Source organism: Protopterus annectens, chromosome 5.part0 (assembly GCF_019279795.1).
Source record: "Protopterus annectens isolate FY-2018-M chromosome 5.part0, PAN1.0, whole genome shotgun sequence".
NCBI classification, from domain to species: Eukaryota; Metazoa; Chordata; order Ceratodontiformes; family Protopteridae; genus Protopterus; species Protopterus annectens.
The window spans coordinates 1,460,691,865-1,460,707,766 of NC_056735.1; the positions used below are offsets into that span (position 1 = coordinate 1,460,691,865).

General features: G+C 37.7%; 1 protein-coding gene across 1 annotated transcript in view; it reads right to left on the bottom strand.

Annotated features, from left to right (window-relative positions):
* SLC15A1 (solute carrier family 15 member 1) overlaps positions 1-15,902 on the bottom strand; it is a 422,183-nt gene that overhangs the window by 301,382 nt on the left and 104,899 nt on the right. Inside the window, exon 8 of the mRNA XM_044071289.1 lies at positions 567-649. Coding sequence (XP_043927224.1) covers positions 567-649 — 83 coding nt within the window. The remainder of the gene's footprint in view (positions 1-566; positions 650-15,902) is intronic.

Here is a 15,902-nt window from a genome sequence, read left to right on the forward strand (position 1 = left end):
CGATATGATATGATATGATATGATATGATATGATATGATATGATATGATATGATATGATACGATACGATATGATACGATATGATATGATATGATATGATATGATATGATATGATATGATATGATATGATACGATATGATACGATATGATATGATACGATATGATACAATACGATACGATATGATACAGTCATTCCACACTGTCAAGGGACATGTGGAAGGAATAGTGTTAAAGAGTTCCGAAAGGGGGAATGAGAATACAAAGACGTTGGAGAGGAATGCTTCAGGTCTAATTAAAGAATGTTCTTTTTTAACGAAAAGACCAGTCTAAAACTGAAATGCTCACATGTGGGAATGGTATGGTGCAGATTAGTTCATGGTTGTCTAGGTCAAATGGAAAAGGAAAGAGGAAGGGATAAGAGAGGGGCATTTGCTTACTGAATAGTTGCAACACTCTAACAAACTTGATGGAGCTTGGGTCAACTTCCAGCAGCACGTTAATTTGTTCACATGTATTAAGTAAAATAGCTTTTCATAAAATAATGACCTAGTTAAGCAGATGACTTACCCCAATGCACTTGGACACCTGAAGCATTATGTTTCCCTGTGGAGAGTTCTTCTTATACATGCCGCTTCCAACGATGAAGACAACTGAAAAGAGAAAAGTACAATGCTGACAAAACTGTTCAATATGGCTCTATGAAACTCTATCGTAAATATATATTGCTTTCACATTTTTCGTAGTCTTTAAATTAGAACAGATGAAATTTCCAGAAGAATGTCTGCAAATATTTAATAGTAGTTGAGATTATTTTATTTATTTTGTTTAACTTAAAAGTGGAGACAGTATATTTTATTTTGTTTAACTTAAATGTGGAGACAGTATATTTTATTTATTTTGTTTAACATAAAAGTGGAGACAGTGAGGAAATCATAGAAAGGATAAACCAGCTGAGCAGGAATATCTGCTTTAGCTGTATGTTGAATATACTAAGTTTTTTAATGTTGCCAGCATTCTATTACTGTGCATTCGCAACAAATGCCAATCACTACAACTTGGATGCATCTGCCTATGAAGATTTTACTGCCTGGCAGTTCACAAAATTGTTCCTCATCTAAGACAGAATGAATGATAAACAGATTTATTCAACAGGTAGTTTAAATCATAGTTCCAAGGCCTCACATAAAGGCTGTAATCAATAACTTTGGTTAGCTTCTCCTGCCAGTTTAAAAGCACCAACTCATGAGTTAAATCATGAGATGGAAATACTGAATTCTGAAGCATCCGCTTCCACTGCTGCCAGCCCCTGTGTCTTATGAGAGTATTTGTGTGTAGTATTTTGCATGCATTGAATTCTATACATATGCGGTATTTCCCTTTCACATTGCATATGGTAAGCATGCCTTCTATTTACTGCCATTTACTTATTTTTCTGTTTGGTCAAAGAATAAATCCAGTTCCTCCTCCCCCATTGCCAGCACCTTCACTATCACATAGGTGGTTACTGGGCTATTAACCCGAAGGTCTTTATAAGCCTTGTCGTGTGGACCCAGTATAATATTAGAGAAACCCAACATAAAGGATCTTGCCTAAAATCAAGATCTTAGTTAGCAATGACTGCCCATATCTAGGAGGGTCATATGTGAAATCCCCAGCAAGGAATTTATGGTTTCCCATCCAGTCATCCAGGCTATGCTTAAACAGGGTCATAGAGGGGCTTTGTTTGATGTGAATTGGTAGCCTATTCCAGAGGAGTGGCTACCTCTGAGAGACATATCAGTCTCTCCAGCAAGTCCTTTTTATGCCGCAGGTCAGGTCAAGGTCCCTGGAGCAAATGACCCTTGTCCCATTTAACTTGCAGATGTGCAGCATTTCCATTTGGTTTGGATATGAGATTGCTCTGTGGAACAGGCACAAGTCTCCTCTACGTAGTCTGTACACTACCGAATACACTGACAGTGACTTCAGTCTGACAATGTATGACATGTGCTGGAGACCCTGAATTTCTTGGGTAGAAATCTCTGAGGTCTCTCAAGTTGATGCAGGTGCCTGGTAAGGTACATACCAAAGAGAGCATTCTACTCAATTATTGGCCTGATGAGAGTCAAGAACAGGGGTCTTATGACCTCTTTCATTCTTGAGGCAATACCTTTGCTAATGAGGTGTGCAACATAGAATGCCTTCCTTACCACAGTAGGCACACAGTGGTCAGATTTTAGGCTATAGTCACCTTCTATTCCCAAGTCTCTCACTGCAGATTTTTTTATTTAGGGTATTATTATTTATATGATAGTCTGCAGGGGTATCGTTTTTATCGAAGGGGATAATAATGCATATTTTAGCATTGAGTTTGAGTCCATGGCTTTGGCAGCAATCTTTGGTTTGTGTAAGTCCCTCTTGAAGTATATTGACATTGTTTGCAGATTCAGTGATTGCACCTAATTTGCAAAAAATATGTTCAGCCACAGACCCTCTGTTTTGGCCTGTTCTTCTGAGAAGTATATTCCAAACAATAGGTGGCCCACCACTGATCCCTGTGGAACCTCACTGGTGACAGTTCTGCTGGTTGAGGTAAAGTTCCCAACTTTGACAGAGTGTGATCTGTTGGTGAGCCAGTTATGAAACCACCCGATGACATAATGGTTGATATTCAAATGGGAGAGTGTAAATGGCCTTGACTAAGTCAATGTAGGCTGTATGCATAGATTTGCCTTTGTCTATGGCTCTGGTGATGTTTTTGAAGAAGTCTACCAGTTTTCACAGGCATGACCTGCCTTTGACAAAAAGCAAACTGCAAAAAAAGTCACAAAGCACAAACTGAAGCAGATAAACACAAAAGCCAGAAGAAGTAGCTGGATTGAACCCACTCAAAGTAATGCAGGCTGCAAATCACCACACAGTTGTAGAATGCAGAATCCACTTTATTAACTTCAGACCAAAAAAATCCAAGGATGAGTGCTTTCGTCCAGAAAGATCTAGACTTCATTAGACAATTTACCCCACATTGTCTGCTTTTTAAATTCAGTGGCTGTAAATATTGCGCTTTTAATGACATAATTGATTAGTTTATAACTGGGTGGAACTTCCTGTTTGAACTGTATAAGAAGGAAGTAACTATGTGGAGTAAATTGTCTGATGAAGTCTAGATCTTTCTGGACGAAAGCACTCATCCTTGGATTTTTTTGGTCTGAAGTTAATAAAGTGGATTCTGCATTCTACAACTGTGTGGTGATTTTCAGCCTGCATTACTTTGAGTGGGTTCAATCCAGCTACTTATTCTGGCTTTTGTGTTTAAAGACTAAACTGTGTCGGATCAAGGGTCTGGAGATCACCTATGTCCAAGGGTCTGGAGATCACCTAGGTCCTTGGGTCTGGAGATCACCTATGTCCTTATTTATAAGGTCCATGATGATTCAGTCCATGGCATTACAGGTAAGGTCGGTTAAGCTTATGGGTCTGTAGTTCCCAGTGTCTGTTTCTGTACACCCTTTATGAAGGGGAATGACTGTTACTGTTTTCCATTCAGCAGGGACAAAACCAGTACTCAGGCTGTGGTTGAATAGAGTACCTAATGGAGTTGCTAACTTATTACAGGTAAGGTCGGTTAAGCTTATGGGTCTGTAATTCCCAGTGTCTGTTTCTGTACACCCTTTATGAAGGGGAATGACTGTTACTGTTTTCCATTCAGCAGGGACAAAACCAGTACTCAGGCTGTGGTTGAATAGAGTACCTAATGGAGTTGCTAACTTATGTTCTAGACCATTTAAAATGCAACCAGGAATACCATCTGGTCCATAGAGGCTGTGTTTCTGGCCTTGGAGAGAGCATTAATGACTTGCTCGTTGGAGATGCAAGGTGGGGGAGTTGTAGAGGGAATGCTTTGTGGAATGTTTGGAGGGGACAGGGGGTGAAATTTTCAGCCAACCTGTTAGCTAATAGGTTAGCTATTTTTGCAAATTCAGTGTGTTTGATGCCATCCACAGCTAGTTCAGCACATGTTTTGGTCCTACCTTTTAGGTTACATATATAGCTGAAGAATACCTTATGGTTATCCTTAGCTATGGTTGTTAAATGTTTTTTTGAAGTTACCCTTAGAGGATTTTACGTGTTGTCTTATTTATTTGTTCAAGCAGAGGAGGGTGTTCTTCCAGTGATGGGACTTCTCTTTTTTAATCTAAGACAGCAACTTCTTCATCTTGTTGTATAACTTATTAATGCTAGATGTCCACCAGGGAGGCTTGCTTTTTTCTTGAGGATCTTGTTTTGATCCTATCAGTTACAGCAGTGTCAATACATTTTTTAAGTGATTGTACAGGGCATTTGTGTATGTCTTACTATAGTTGCCAATACCATCTGTGGGAACAGGAGCTTGGAAATTTGTTTATGCTATCCCTTAGGAGGGTATAATTAGGTTTGATGAAACTTTTTAGCCTGATTTCACCTAAGAGGGGCTCAGGTGTTACAACTACTTCAAATGTGACTGATTTGTGATCAGATTTAACTAGTGAAGGTCCTATACTTATGGTAGTGCAATGTTCACCTATGTGGATCAGGTTGAGAATATTTGAGCCTCTTATGGGGTTACACACTATTTGTTCCCAGGTATTAATGTTAACAAAGTCCAGGAACCTTTGTGTGAGCATGTTGGCACTCGTGTAAGTTTCCTGGTCAATCAAGGGATAGTTAAAAAATCACCCATGGCTAGTGTGTTTGGTTGTAATTTGTCTGACTCAAGTAGGTCCAAATAAGCAATGTGGGAATCTTGGTTCATTGAAGGAGGCCTATAGCTAATGATGACTTGAAGGGAGGGGGTCTTACTCACAGTTAGTTGAACTTGGAGTAACTCCATGGAGTTTTCCTGTCTAACCAGTCTAGAGGTGTAGTTGTTATTTATTTATTTATTTATTTCCAGTTTGATAACCGGGGATGTCCACTGAGCCTGAAAGCCCGTTTTCAGTGGAGGCCTGGGGAGAAAAGCTCTATATTACAAACAAATTGCACACTTAAACAATTTACAAACAAGCAAAAAAAATGTTATACAATTGTATTGTTAGCACAAAAAAAAGCAAAAAAAATGAAATACACATACATTTGAAATGCAAAAGAAGTTATCTTTGATTATCTAGTTATATTTTATATTATATTTTATTTTATATTGGTTATGTTTGATTATTTAGTTATCTTTGATGAAGACAGATACTCCGTCTTCTTTGGTTTTCACACATTCATTTTGCAGTTTGAAAGTATAGAAGGCATTGTAGCCTTGCAAGACTGGGGTAGTGTCTGCAGCCCTGAACCAAGTTTCTGTGACTGCACATACATCAACATTCTCCAGAGAGAGAAGAGAAGTGCTGCCAGCGAGTGTAGTTTCTGATTTAAACTCCTAAAGTTTACCAGCGTAACCTTTAACTTATTTGTGAGCAATATTTTCATGTTGAAAATTTTGTTCTTGAAACATTGCCTAAAAAGGCATTATTGGGGAGGCAAGTGCCTTAGCTAGTAACCAGAAGCCTAGAGGTGACAGGTGAAGTCTGTCTCTGACAAAGCAGCATGGTCTATCAATCATGTCATCCAAGACTGACAGGAACTGGATCCCCTTAGAATGACACCAGAAACTAAGCCAATTGTTGAAGTCAATCATTTTTTGTTTATATTATGGTATTATCCTAGATGAAGGCAGAATGCTGCTCAAGGCTAGGGTCATACCTGCCTTGGAGACATATTCATAGAGCTCAATCATGTATCTCTTCATATAGTCCATTGGTGTACATCTCAAGTCATTCACAACAACATGAACTATAAAGGAGTCATAACAGTACTTCTTGCTGACAGACTTGAGTGCATTTCTGATCTGATGGATCCTGACACCCAATAGACAACTGACCATAACCTTCTCCTTGTCCAGCCTGGTGAGTGGAACATCTGTGTATCTCACAATGGAGTCACCTATGACTAAAAAAATTGGTTTAGACGTGCTTTGCCTTATGGGTTTATTTGGTGAGACACTAGTGTTTGTGTTTTTATGTGTATTGAGGGCTCTAGGTGCTGTATTAGGTGTAGCATGTTTGTGTTTGGAAGATCGCTGGTGTTTAAGTAGGCTTTTGGTGAGTACCTCTGCATATGATGGCTTATGTGTTGAGTGCATGGTTTGCATAAGAGGTGTAGTATGTGAGCTGACAACCTGTTCAGTGTTACTGTTTTGTATGCAAGAGAGCAAGGATTCCAGATTCTAAGTGTATATGCATCTCACACAAATTTTACTTGGGTGATTTAGGAGTAGAGGGTTGTCAGTGTATGTGGGGGAGTTGCTATACTGCCTCAGAATACTCATGGCTGGTAGGAGAAAAGGAGGGACACTGACCATCCATAATGCTCGGTTAAATCCTGTTTTCACAGTCAGACAGAGAAAATGGAGCTGTATGGTATAACCGGGTGCTCTAAACAGGGTCTGTGGTGATGGGATGCTCTATAAAGGGTCTATACTAGTGGAGGTTCTGTAAATAGTATGAGACTATTGTAGATTTGGTGGTTTTAGGACTGTTTAATGGACAAAAGCACAGCTGAGGTCCTCTCTGAGCAGCTAAGTGCAATTTAAGGACTTCTAACCTGGATCATGGGAAGCTACTATGGGAAATTTTATATACTGAAGTTTTTGCATCTATAACTACCAATGGTTACCCCCACTGCACTGTAGTGCACAGTGGTGCATGGAGGGGTGCTACTCAAAAACAGATGAATACAGCTGAGCAGTGGCTGGTCAGCTAACTCTGTGGAGTTGGGTTAAAACAAACGCGAACACGTGCAAACACAGGGCTTATGTAGCAACAGTGAGCAAACTGAATTAAATAATTTAACCAATAAAAAAGCTCAAAACTGAGCCCTGTACAGCAACCTTCAAACAGATGAATCCTAACTGTACTCTCCAGCCACAAGGCTGCAGGGGGGCCCTCTCCAACAAAAAATAGCCTGGTTTAGTGATCAATTTAACAAACAGAACCAGATTCAGCAGGTCTGACTCTAGTCTATGCTACAGTAGACAAATGCAACAAATCAGCAAGAACAGTTTTAGAAAATCAGCAATATAGCAAAAATACACTTTAAAAGTGCAATATACAGTACAAAATCATACTTATGGTTAGCAGACTACAACAGATTCCTTTGATTGTACAGATGAATAGCAGACCAGTGGCTGGTCTCCTAACTCTGTGGAGTTTGCTAATGTCTGTATGGCTTAATGACTTTCAGGTATCCAGTCTGGCAGTCTGTTTCTCTCTCATTCCCACTCTCCCTCTCTTTATTTCAAAACTGCAGATGCAATTTTAGGTTAACATAAAAAAGTCCCATTCTTCCATCAGCACTTCCTTACCCTATATATGCACTGCAGAGATACTAATAGTGTCCAGTTCCCAAAAGTTACAGCCAACCTCATTTAAGGATACTGGTTTGTTACTTGTTCTTCCAATACTTTTTTCTGAAAATAAAGACAACCACGCCTTCCTTTTGACCTCATTAATGCTATTACTGCATCTGAAAGATAAGCACTATTCCAGCATTAACGGTATGAATTAAAATCATTTCCTTTAATATTTTCGTGTTTAATGATTAAATCTGAAATTTGGAGAAAGCATATGACAAGGTCCCAATAAAGCTGGCTTGAGCAGTTCTAAAAGCATTTTGTTCAGGATCCAGTATAAGTTTAATTACAAGGGAAGTAAAGAAGAACACACTCTTCTTGGCAAAACAGAAGTAAAAAAAAACTTAAAATAAATTCAGGAGAACCATTAAACATTACTTGCAGCTTTGTGGAAAATGGTTCAGAATGGCTTCATTCCCGGGCAACAAAATACATGTGCAGATTATCTGAAAGCCTTGCCAAAATATGCCCATGGCTCACAAGTGTTTCCTTTTTGCATCTTCACGGCACACATAGTACCAGTTTCACAGGTAGGAAAGACTCAGTAGCTGTCCACTCAGGGAGGCAAACTCCACAACAACAACAGCTTTCATCCAACTTTATTCTGCATGAGAGCAAATTCACTCTTACCAATATGTCTTCTTTGCATTTGAAGTTGCTTAGAACTTCTCCCCAGAAATCACTCTAAGATGAGACTTAAACATTTCTGACAAGCCTAATCAGTTCATTTTTAATTTACAGCTGGTTTTACTTTCATATCACCTATTGTTTCCTGCATGTAAGGCTTGCATCCTCTGTCAATAATGCACTTTTTAGTGTACAATGTGTGTTCATTTGTGACTTTCCAAACACTCCAGTGCTCTTTGTAGTTGTCCAATGTAACAAAGCAGACGCTATTGTTACACTTTATGTAGGCTATACAGACAAAGCATACATCTGTTCTAGCACCATGCACAAATGTAGGATATACAGACAAAGCATACATCTGTTCTAGCAACATGCACAAATGTAGGATATACAGACACAGCATACATCTGTTCTAGCAGCATGCACAAATGTAGGATATACAGACACAGCATACATCTGTTCTAGCAGCATGCACAAATGTAGGATATACAGACACAGCATACATCTGTTCTAGCAGCATGCACAAATGTAGAATATTCAGACAAAGCATACATCTGTTCTGGCAGCATGCATGAATAACATGATATATGTTGAACAGTTAATGCTCATATTGACAAACTATTACCACTTACTGCATTTATTACATTCAGGGAGTATTTCTCTTCATCCAGAATTTGTGTTTGATGTTTTCCTCTTCATGTTATTGTCTTACATCTACAACATTGACATTAATAAGGGTCATGTGTTTTGCCCCCACTTTTACTTCATACTGTGCCACTCCTACATCAGTGCCCTATGTCCTTTGCCAGTTCTGTCAGCCTTTCCCATTACCCCCAGACGTGAATCTTAAGGGTGTCAAGAGTGGTCTCATCTATCAATCTTTGACTGAGTGATTTTTTTTTTTATTATGACGAAGTACTATGACCAAGTATTTTTATTTTTATTTTCAGCTATTGTTATTGTATTTTTACAGTAGTAAATGATCTTAATACTATTTTTAAGCCTTTCTGTTCTGTTTTAGTGTAAATTATTTATTTAAGGCAAAATGGCATGGTTTATTTAGTCATGCATCAAAAGGGTTGCATGTCTGCAACATTTAATCTTCCCTATTGAGGAATTTCTGTCTCCAAGAACCAGCGAGAGTATGTACCACTATGGGATGTACAAGGGGAGCCATATTCAGTACATTCCAATGCAAGACTTTTGTTGTTACACAAAGAGGGGGAGCTAGCCAGTGTTCATGCATTTTCTGGCCAGAAATTAACAGTGATATAGTCATAACCCAGGTATTATTTTTTCAGTGATACTGTATCATTTCCTAGAAGGTCTAACAAAATCAGCAAAATCAGTTGCTGTGATAAGCACACTGCACACAATTGTACTTTCTGTAGTCCAGGACTTTCCTGTAAGCAGGGCTTTTGTTGCAAGGCTCCATCAAAATGTCCCTCCACCCTAAATGGGAGAACCAGCAGTGGTCACTCCTATCCCTCCCCATCTGGCTTTTCTAGAACCTTAGTACTAATCTAGCCTGGATTGTCTGGGGTATAAACAGGGACAAACCCTCTATGCCTCTGAGCTGGTACAGGGTTTGGGAGAAAAAACACACTAGGTATTACATCACACATTACATTTAATTAATGGAAAGAAGCCATTTTCGTTTAACTTTGTGTTCTGATACTTCACACAACAGTTGTGATCACCATATTGTATTTGTTTCTTGGCAATAACCACATTTTAAAATCATTATTGCAACCCAAAGCATCCAGAAAAAACTCAGAATCAAACAGGCAAGCAGAAATACGCACACACACACACACACACACACACACACACACACACACACACACACACACACACACACAAACTAGGTTGTGTGTTGTAATAATGTGGTACCAGAAAGATTATAGGAGGATTTTTTATTTTTATTTTAATAAAACTATATTCTGTTTTTCCTTGTCTACATTGGCCTATCTGAGGACATTTATAATTCTACAACTGTCACTTGCCTTCTTCAGAGTAGCTGCATCCATCCTTCATAGTATGTACTGTTAAAGGGGATAATTTGAGCAGCAGGCATTGGCACTTCATTAGCAAATTATGCAAATCAGTGTTCGACTAAAGGCAAACTGTCACTCTTATGTAAAGTTATCTCATATTGCAGATACTCCTGAAAGATGCCTTTGTTCCTGGTATATAGGAAACATTTCTTGAGGAATTAGTTTGTATACAGCTAGTCTAAGTCGTGAGCATTTTATTTATTAATTTATTTTTATTGTGTTCCAGTTTGTTAACTAAGTATAACTGAGTAAACCAAATGTCCATTAATAAGGGAGTCCTGGAGAAAGGGTTCCACAGAAAATACCAAGGGATACATAAGAGAAAAATTCCATCATAACTATTGTAGCCTTTGGATGAAGCCCAGTTGGACATGGAGAGAACATGTAAACTACACTTGGACTGTAGCTGACGACGAGGCTTGATCCTCAGATGCTATAGCTGACAGGCAGCATAGTAACACCAATCGCTGCTCAGCATACTTCTTCCAGACTGCTTTCATCATGTTTTTTTAACACCTTTATTGAATTATCACTTAAGACAAACGTAAATTTATATAAAAGAAAACAAACCATATTAACATGTTCCCAGTTACAAACACTATTCATCACATGCATTCTTTTGTATAGCCATCAACAATCCAACATTACATAAATTATTCAATTCCTGCCTTCCCTTAAACCTCACTGCTCCTCCAAAACTGTATTCTGTATGTATTGTTCCCCCCAATTTCTATGTTTTCTATGTAATTTCCTCCTACCCTTTTCTAAAGATCCCACTTCCAGTTCTTTAATCTCTGTTACAATATCCAATACTTCAAACACAATTGGTTTAGACTTTGATTTTCATTTTTTAGTAATTATTTTTGGCAGCTACCAGAATTAAACTTAACGAGGTCTTAGTATGTCTAGGCAATTCAGATCCTGTATCCCAGTTCAAAAAATAATTTCCTTTGTTACACCCATTTTGCTCACACAATATTTCTGACAGAGTACTCTGTAGGGAATTTTTTAACTCTGCCAACTGATTACACTCCCAAAACATGCGTTCCCAGTAACTTCTATCTTTCCCATCACACATCCAAGATTTGGCATTTGCCTGAGGAAAATGTTTTTGGAATCTACTTGGAGTATAAAAATATCTCTGCAAACAGTTCCAAGCAAAAATCCTAAATCTACTCGACTTTGCTGCATATTCAGGAGCCATACATATGTCCTCCCATTATTTTCTTGTGAATTGTTTATCCTATTTTGCTTCCCAGTCTTTTCTAACCTCCTCTGATTGGTTGCTATAATTAACCTGCAATATTTGATATGCCTTACTAATTATCCCTCGTTTACCAGCAGCTTCTGTTCTAGAGCATAAGCTTATACTTAACAGAAAAAAAAGCCAAGGCTATGTTCTTTGGGACATAACAAAAATTGGCAGGATGTACCCCCTCCGCCTACTTTCTCAGTGCAAAGTCACAGTCCCCGAAACCTCAGGATCTAGCTCAAAGAACATGTCAACTTTAAACACCACATCACCCTAAGTAAATTCAAGATATATATATATATATATATATATATATATATATATATATATATATATATATATATATATATATATATGCTTCCTATCTCTTAAATGTACAATGAAGAGAGCACCACTATTCACTCCTGACCATTTCAAGTTGGCTGCCAATCCAACAAATGTCCAAGTTGCTACTTTGCTTACTTATCCAGAAACTATTACAACAAAACTAATTTCCCTTCCTAGATGGGAGACCTGCTGCACAGATATTAAACTACAGTGTTAGAGCTATTCCAAGCACAGGTCAGTCACTTCTAGCCTGCAGGAACTCCCTACACTGTATCAGGCATAGCTCCTCAGTAGAAGCACCACAGCTCTCAGAAAAAATATGAATTCACCTTAAAGAAATTCAAACCCTCTCCCCAAATGTCCAAACAGAACTCAAAAAGTACCATTTCAAGCAAGGAAAATGTGTCTGATTCAAGAACAAAGGAAATACCTAATAACCCATCCCTTCTCCTTGCCTCATTTTTCTTCCCCCCTCTCCCTTTTTTCTTATTACTGTAGTACTTTCTATCCATCCTTCACTACCCATTTACTCATCTTACCCAAGCCATTCCATTCCATCATCTCCCTACCCTGGACATGATTGTATATATATTTCAACAAGTTTTAAGTTTAGTAACCAGCTTTAAAAGGAAAGAAAAGTCCATACATTTGTATAGATTTATTTTCTATTTTTAAATAAGCTTCATGCTTTTTACTTGTTTTATTCTATGTAACCAACAGGCTGCACCACCCAGGTCAACACATTACATAAATAAATAAATAAAATTACAGCTGTGAATGGCAGCATCCAGCCTATAGCTGTGGGTGTGAGTGACGTGTAGGTTGCCATATTTTCAGATGCCAAAAGTGGGAAGACTTAAATTTTACAAGGCAAACCATGCCCATAACCAGTGCAAAGGAATGGACTTCATTTTCTTGGTAAAGTTAACTTTTTATAGAACTCGAGTTTTTCCTATTGTTTTATATCATATTAAGGAATTTCACACACCAAATAATTGATTGATTAAACTATAAGAAACCAACATAGGAAATATTTTTGGAGTAAAATTTAAGGACATTTGCCATTTCTCATGTCCCCTCCCCCCACAGGACACAACTGCTGAAATAGGGACTGTCCTGCTTAAAGAGATACAGGTAGTAATCCTAGTGATGGCACCTAAATACAGCTGTGGATATGCTTGATAAGCTATTGTGTTTCCTTCTTCTGTTTATTTCACATGCTTATATCTGTCAACATTGTTAAAACACAATGGGAAAAGTCTTTGTTCTTAGTATGTTACAACTGCTATACTTGTCATGTATGAAAATTGACTGCAGTATTCATCAGCTAAGAAACACAAAACATGAAATAGTCTGAAGTTCACAAACTAAGCCAAGTAATTCCCAAATATTGCCATGGATTACAGTGACAGACAATACTGAAAAGATGAATAAAAAACTTTACTATGCCAAAGTAAGACAAGAAAATGTATCGCCTTACAGAAACTGTCTTGATCAGGATTTACAAAAAATAAAAGGGTCCTACTGATCAGGGCTCAATGAATGTTTTTCCACTGAAAAGTAAAAAGAAACACTTTTAACAACTTTACTTTCCTTAAGAATGGAAGACAGAAATAATCATGTAGCTGGCCAACATTTTTGCTTCTTTTTGAAAATCAGGTAAGAAGCCAGATTGCAAAAAAAATAAATAAATTGTCTTAGTAGATGATCTATGTTACAAAATGCTGACCTAACAAACTGGATTATTTCTGTTCCAAGATGATGTTTTGAGTAGACTGAACCTCATAATATAACCTGATAATATGTGGGTGCTGGAATAAAAGCAATGATGCAGTCGTTTGCCTTATTTTTAATGCACAGTTTAATTTCTAATTTGATTCCTTTAGTATTCTTGGAGGAGAACTGAAAAAAAACATTGCACCTAATTTACTACATGTATGTTTCAGGCAAAGATAGGTTGGTCTGCAAAGTCTAGTCAAAATAAGGAATGGGTATTTTACTTGCTCTCCAACCAAACTTGATTGTAGCTATAAAGATAGTTTTCTTCTTAGTTGTTCCTGGTTGGCAGTTACTATAATGAAATTCTAGAAGACAGATTCATGTCACCTTCTTTTCAAACTCCTACCCACACTATGCAGCTGTTGGAGATAAGTAGACCAAGTCTGAAAGTGGAAAGATATCTTGAGTGGTAGTCTTGTGTTAAAGATCAGCTACCGCTTTATTAGTGCTGCTAAAGTTGGCATCAAGACCAGATGCAGCCTTCATAATGGGCGGTTTATTTATTATACACTGAAGTTTTCAGAGTTTAAACTCTTCAGAGTAATACTAGGCTGCTGCCATGAACGTCAACATATTTTTAAGGAAATAGAGTTCTGGTCCAAACTAGATTATAACTGGAGGAATCTGTGATGAAATTGCAATTTTCACAGCACCTGCAGATCTTTAACATTTTAGCATCAGCCTATAATAATTCATCCATGTTTCAGTAGTGAAATCTGTAAATTTGTGTAGAATTTCTCTCTAACTGGGTAGATAGCCATAGAGGAAGATAATATACCCCAAGTCTATCATAACATTGTCAGAGGATTTTTTATTATTTGTGACCACCCCGAAAAGCACAGCCATTTTCAAACCTATAATGTCACATCTGGGGAGGTGACTTGAAAAACTGGGCAAAACTGCAGCCCCAAGAATTGAAATGCTGATTTTTTTTTTTTTATCAAGAGTCAGTAACACAAACCAAATAGATGCTACAAGGTCAGCAAAAAAAAAAAAAAAAAAACAGCCATTCAAACAGATCTTACAATACATAACATTGAGCCAACCTAGTCTTCCTTGTAGGAATGTGTAGCCTCTTGATCAAAATGGCAACTGAGTGGCAAGATTACTGTCTCACAGTATGTGTTAGATTCTTCCAATGTTTCTTCCCTCCTCTTTTAAAAGATGATGGTTGAGTGGCCATGCTAAATTGGACATTGTATCTACCCTCTCCATGGTGGCTTGGGTCATAACTTAAAGGCTTCACAGACTAGTTAACTTATCTGCTTAACAACAGTTAAATGAATAATAATATTTTCCTTACCCTTGTGGCCCAGGTCATGGCTTAAAAAGGTTCATGGTGTAGTCAAGTTAACTGTTTAACAGCTGCTAACTAATAATAAATACTGAACATGTATCTATGGCAGCTGCAAAAAGAGGACAAGTATACACATACCCATCAGTGGTGGCTGGTGACTTCAAATCAAAGGGGGGCTGCAGAAGATAGCTGAATGGTGTGGTCAGCTAGAAAGGGGTGTGGCCAACCAGAAATGCTTATTAACTCACAAATTATTTTACATTCATCTTAAAATACAGACAAAAAGTATTAGAGTTTTGCAAAGATGTAATCAGAACAACAGTAAACAGCAGAGCAATTTGTTTAATTCACACCCAGCCCCAATTCCCAGTGCCTACCCCACCCACAGTATCTGATTTGATCTTGCGAGGTTAAAAACAAAAACAACAACAAAAAAGACAATACTGTCATTAAGGTAAGTATTCTTTTTTTCACATAAACAACACTCAGTTCAGAGCTTATGGTTGATCTTAATTCACTCAAATGCACATTAGTCTTGGAAAGCAAGCAAAAACTGCAGTCATTCCATTTGCACATAAGCATTGCCCCATCCCAACTCCCTACCCAGAGAATCTGCTTTGAGCCTACAAGGTTTAAAATAATGAAAATAAAAGACTGTGGTTACATTACTGTATTCCTTTCAAATCACATAGCCAAGAACGTACATGTGATCTTACCTCAGTTCACCCATACACACTTTACTCATGCAAAGGTAGAGTTTGTTTCAACAACAAAACATTGATAAGCCATCCTAATTTATCTTGACTAACCCTGCAAAAAATACTAGGTTAAAAAAAACAGATGTCGTCAACAAACGACTCTCCAGACCACACTGCATACCTAGTATCTCTCTGACTCCTGCCAGGATATTACATTAAAAAAAAAAGAAAGTCATCAACAGCCCCCAAAAGACATTAATCACTAGCATCTGGTTGACCCTCTCAGAGTATTATGTTAAAGAAAGAAAATCATCAACAGTCCCCAAATCACATTGCCTCCAGTGTTCAAAACTCTGTGTTTATACTGTTTTATGCTTTACTTCTATAGTGATTACATATTTTGGATTTAATTTACAACTTTTATTTCAAATTATATAGCATAAACACTGATA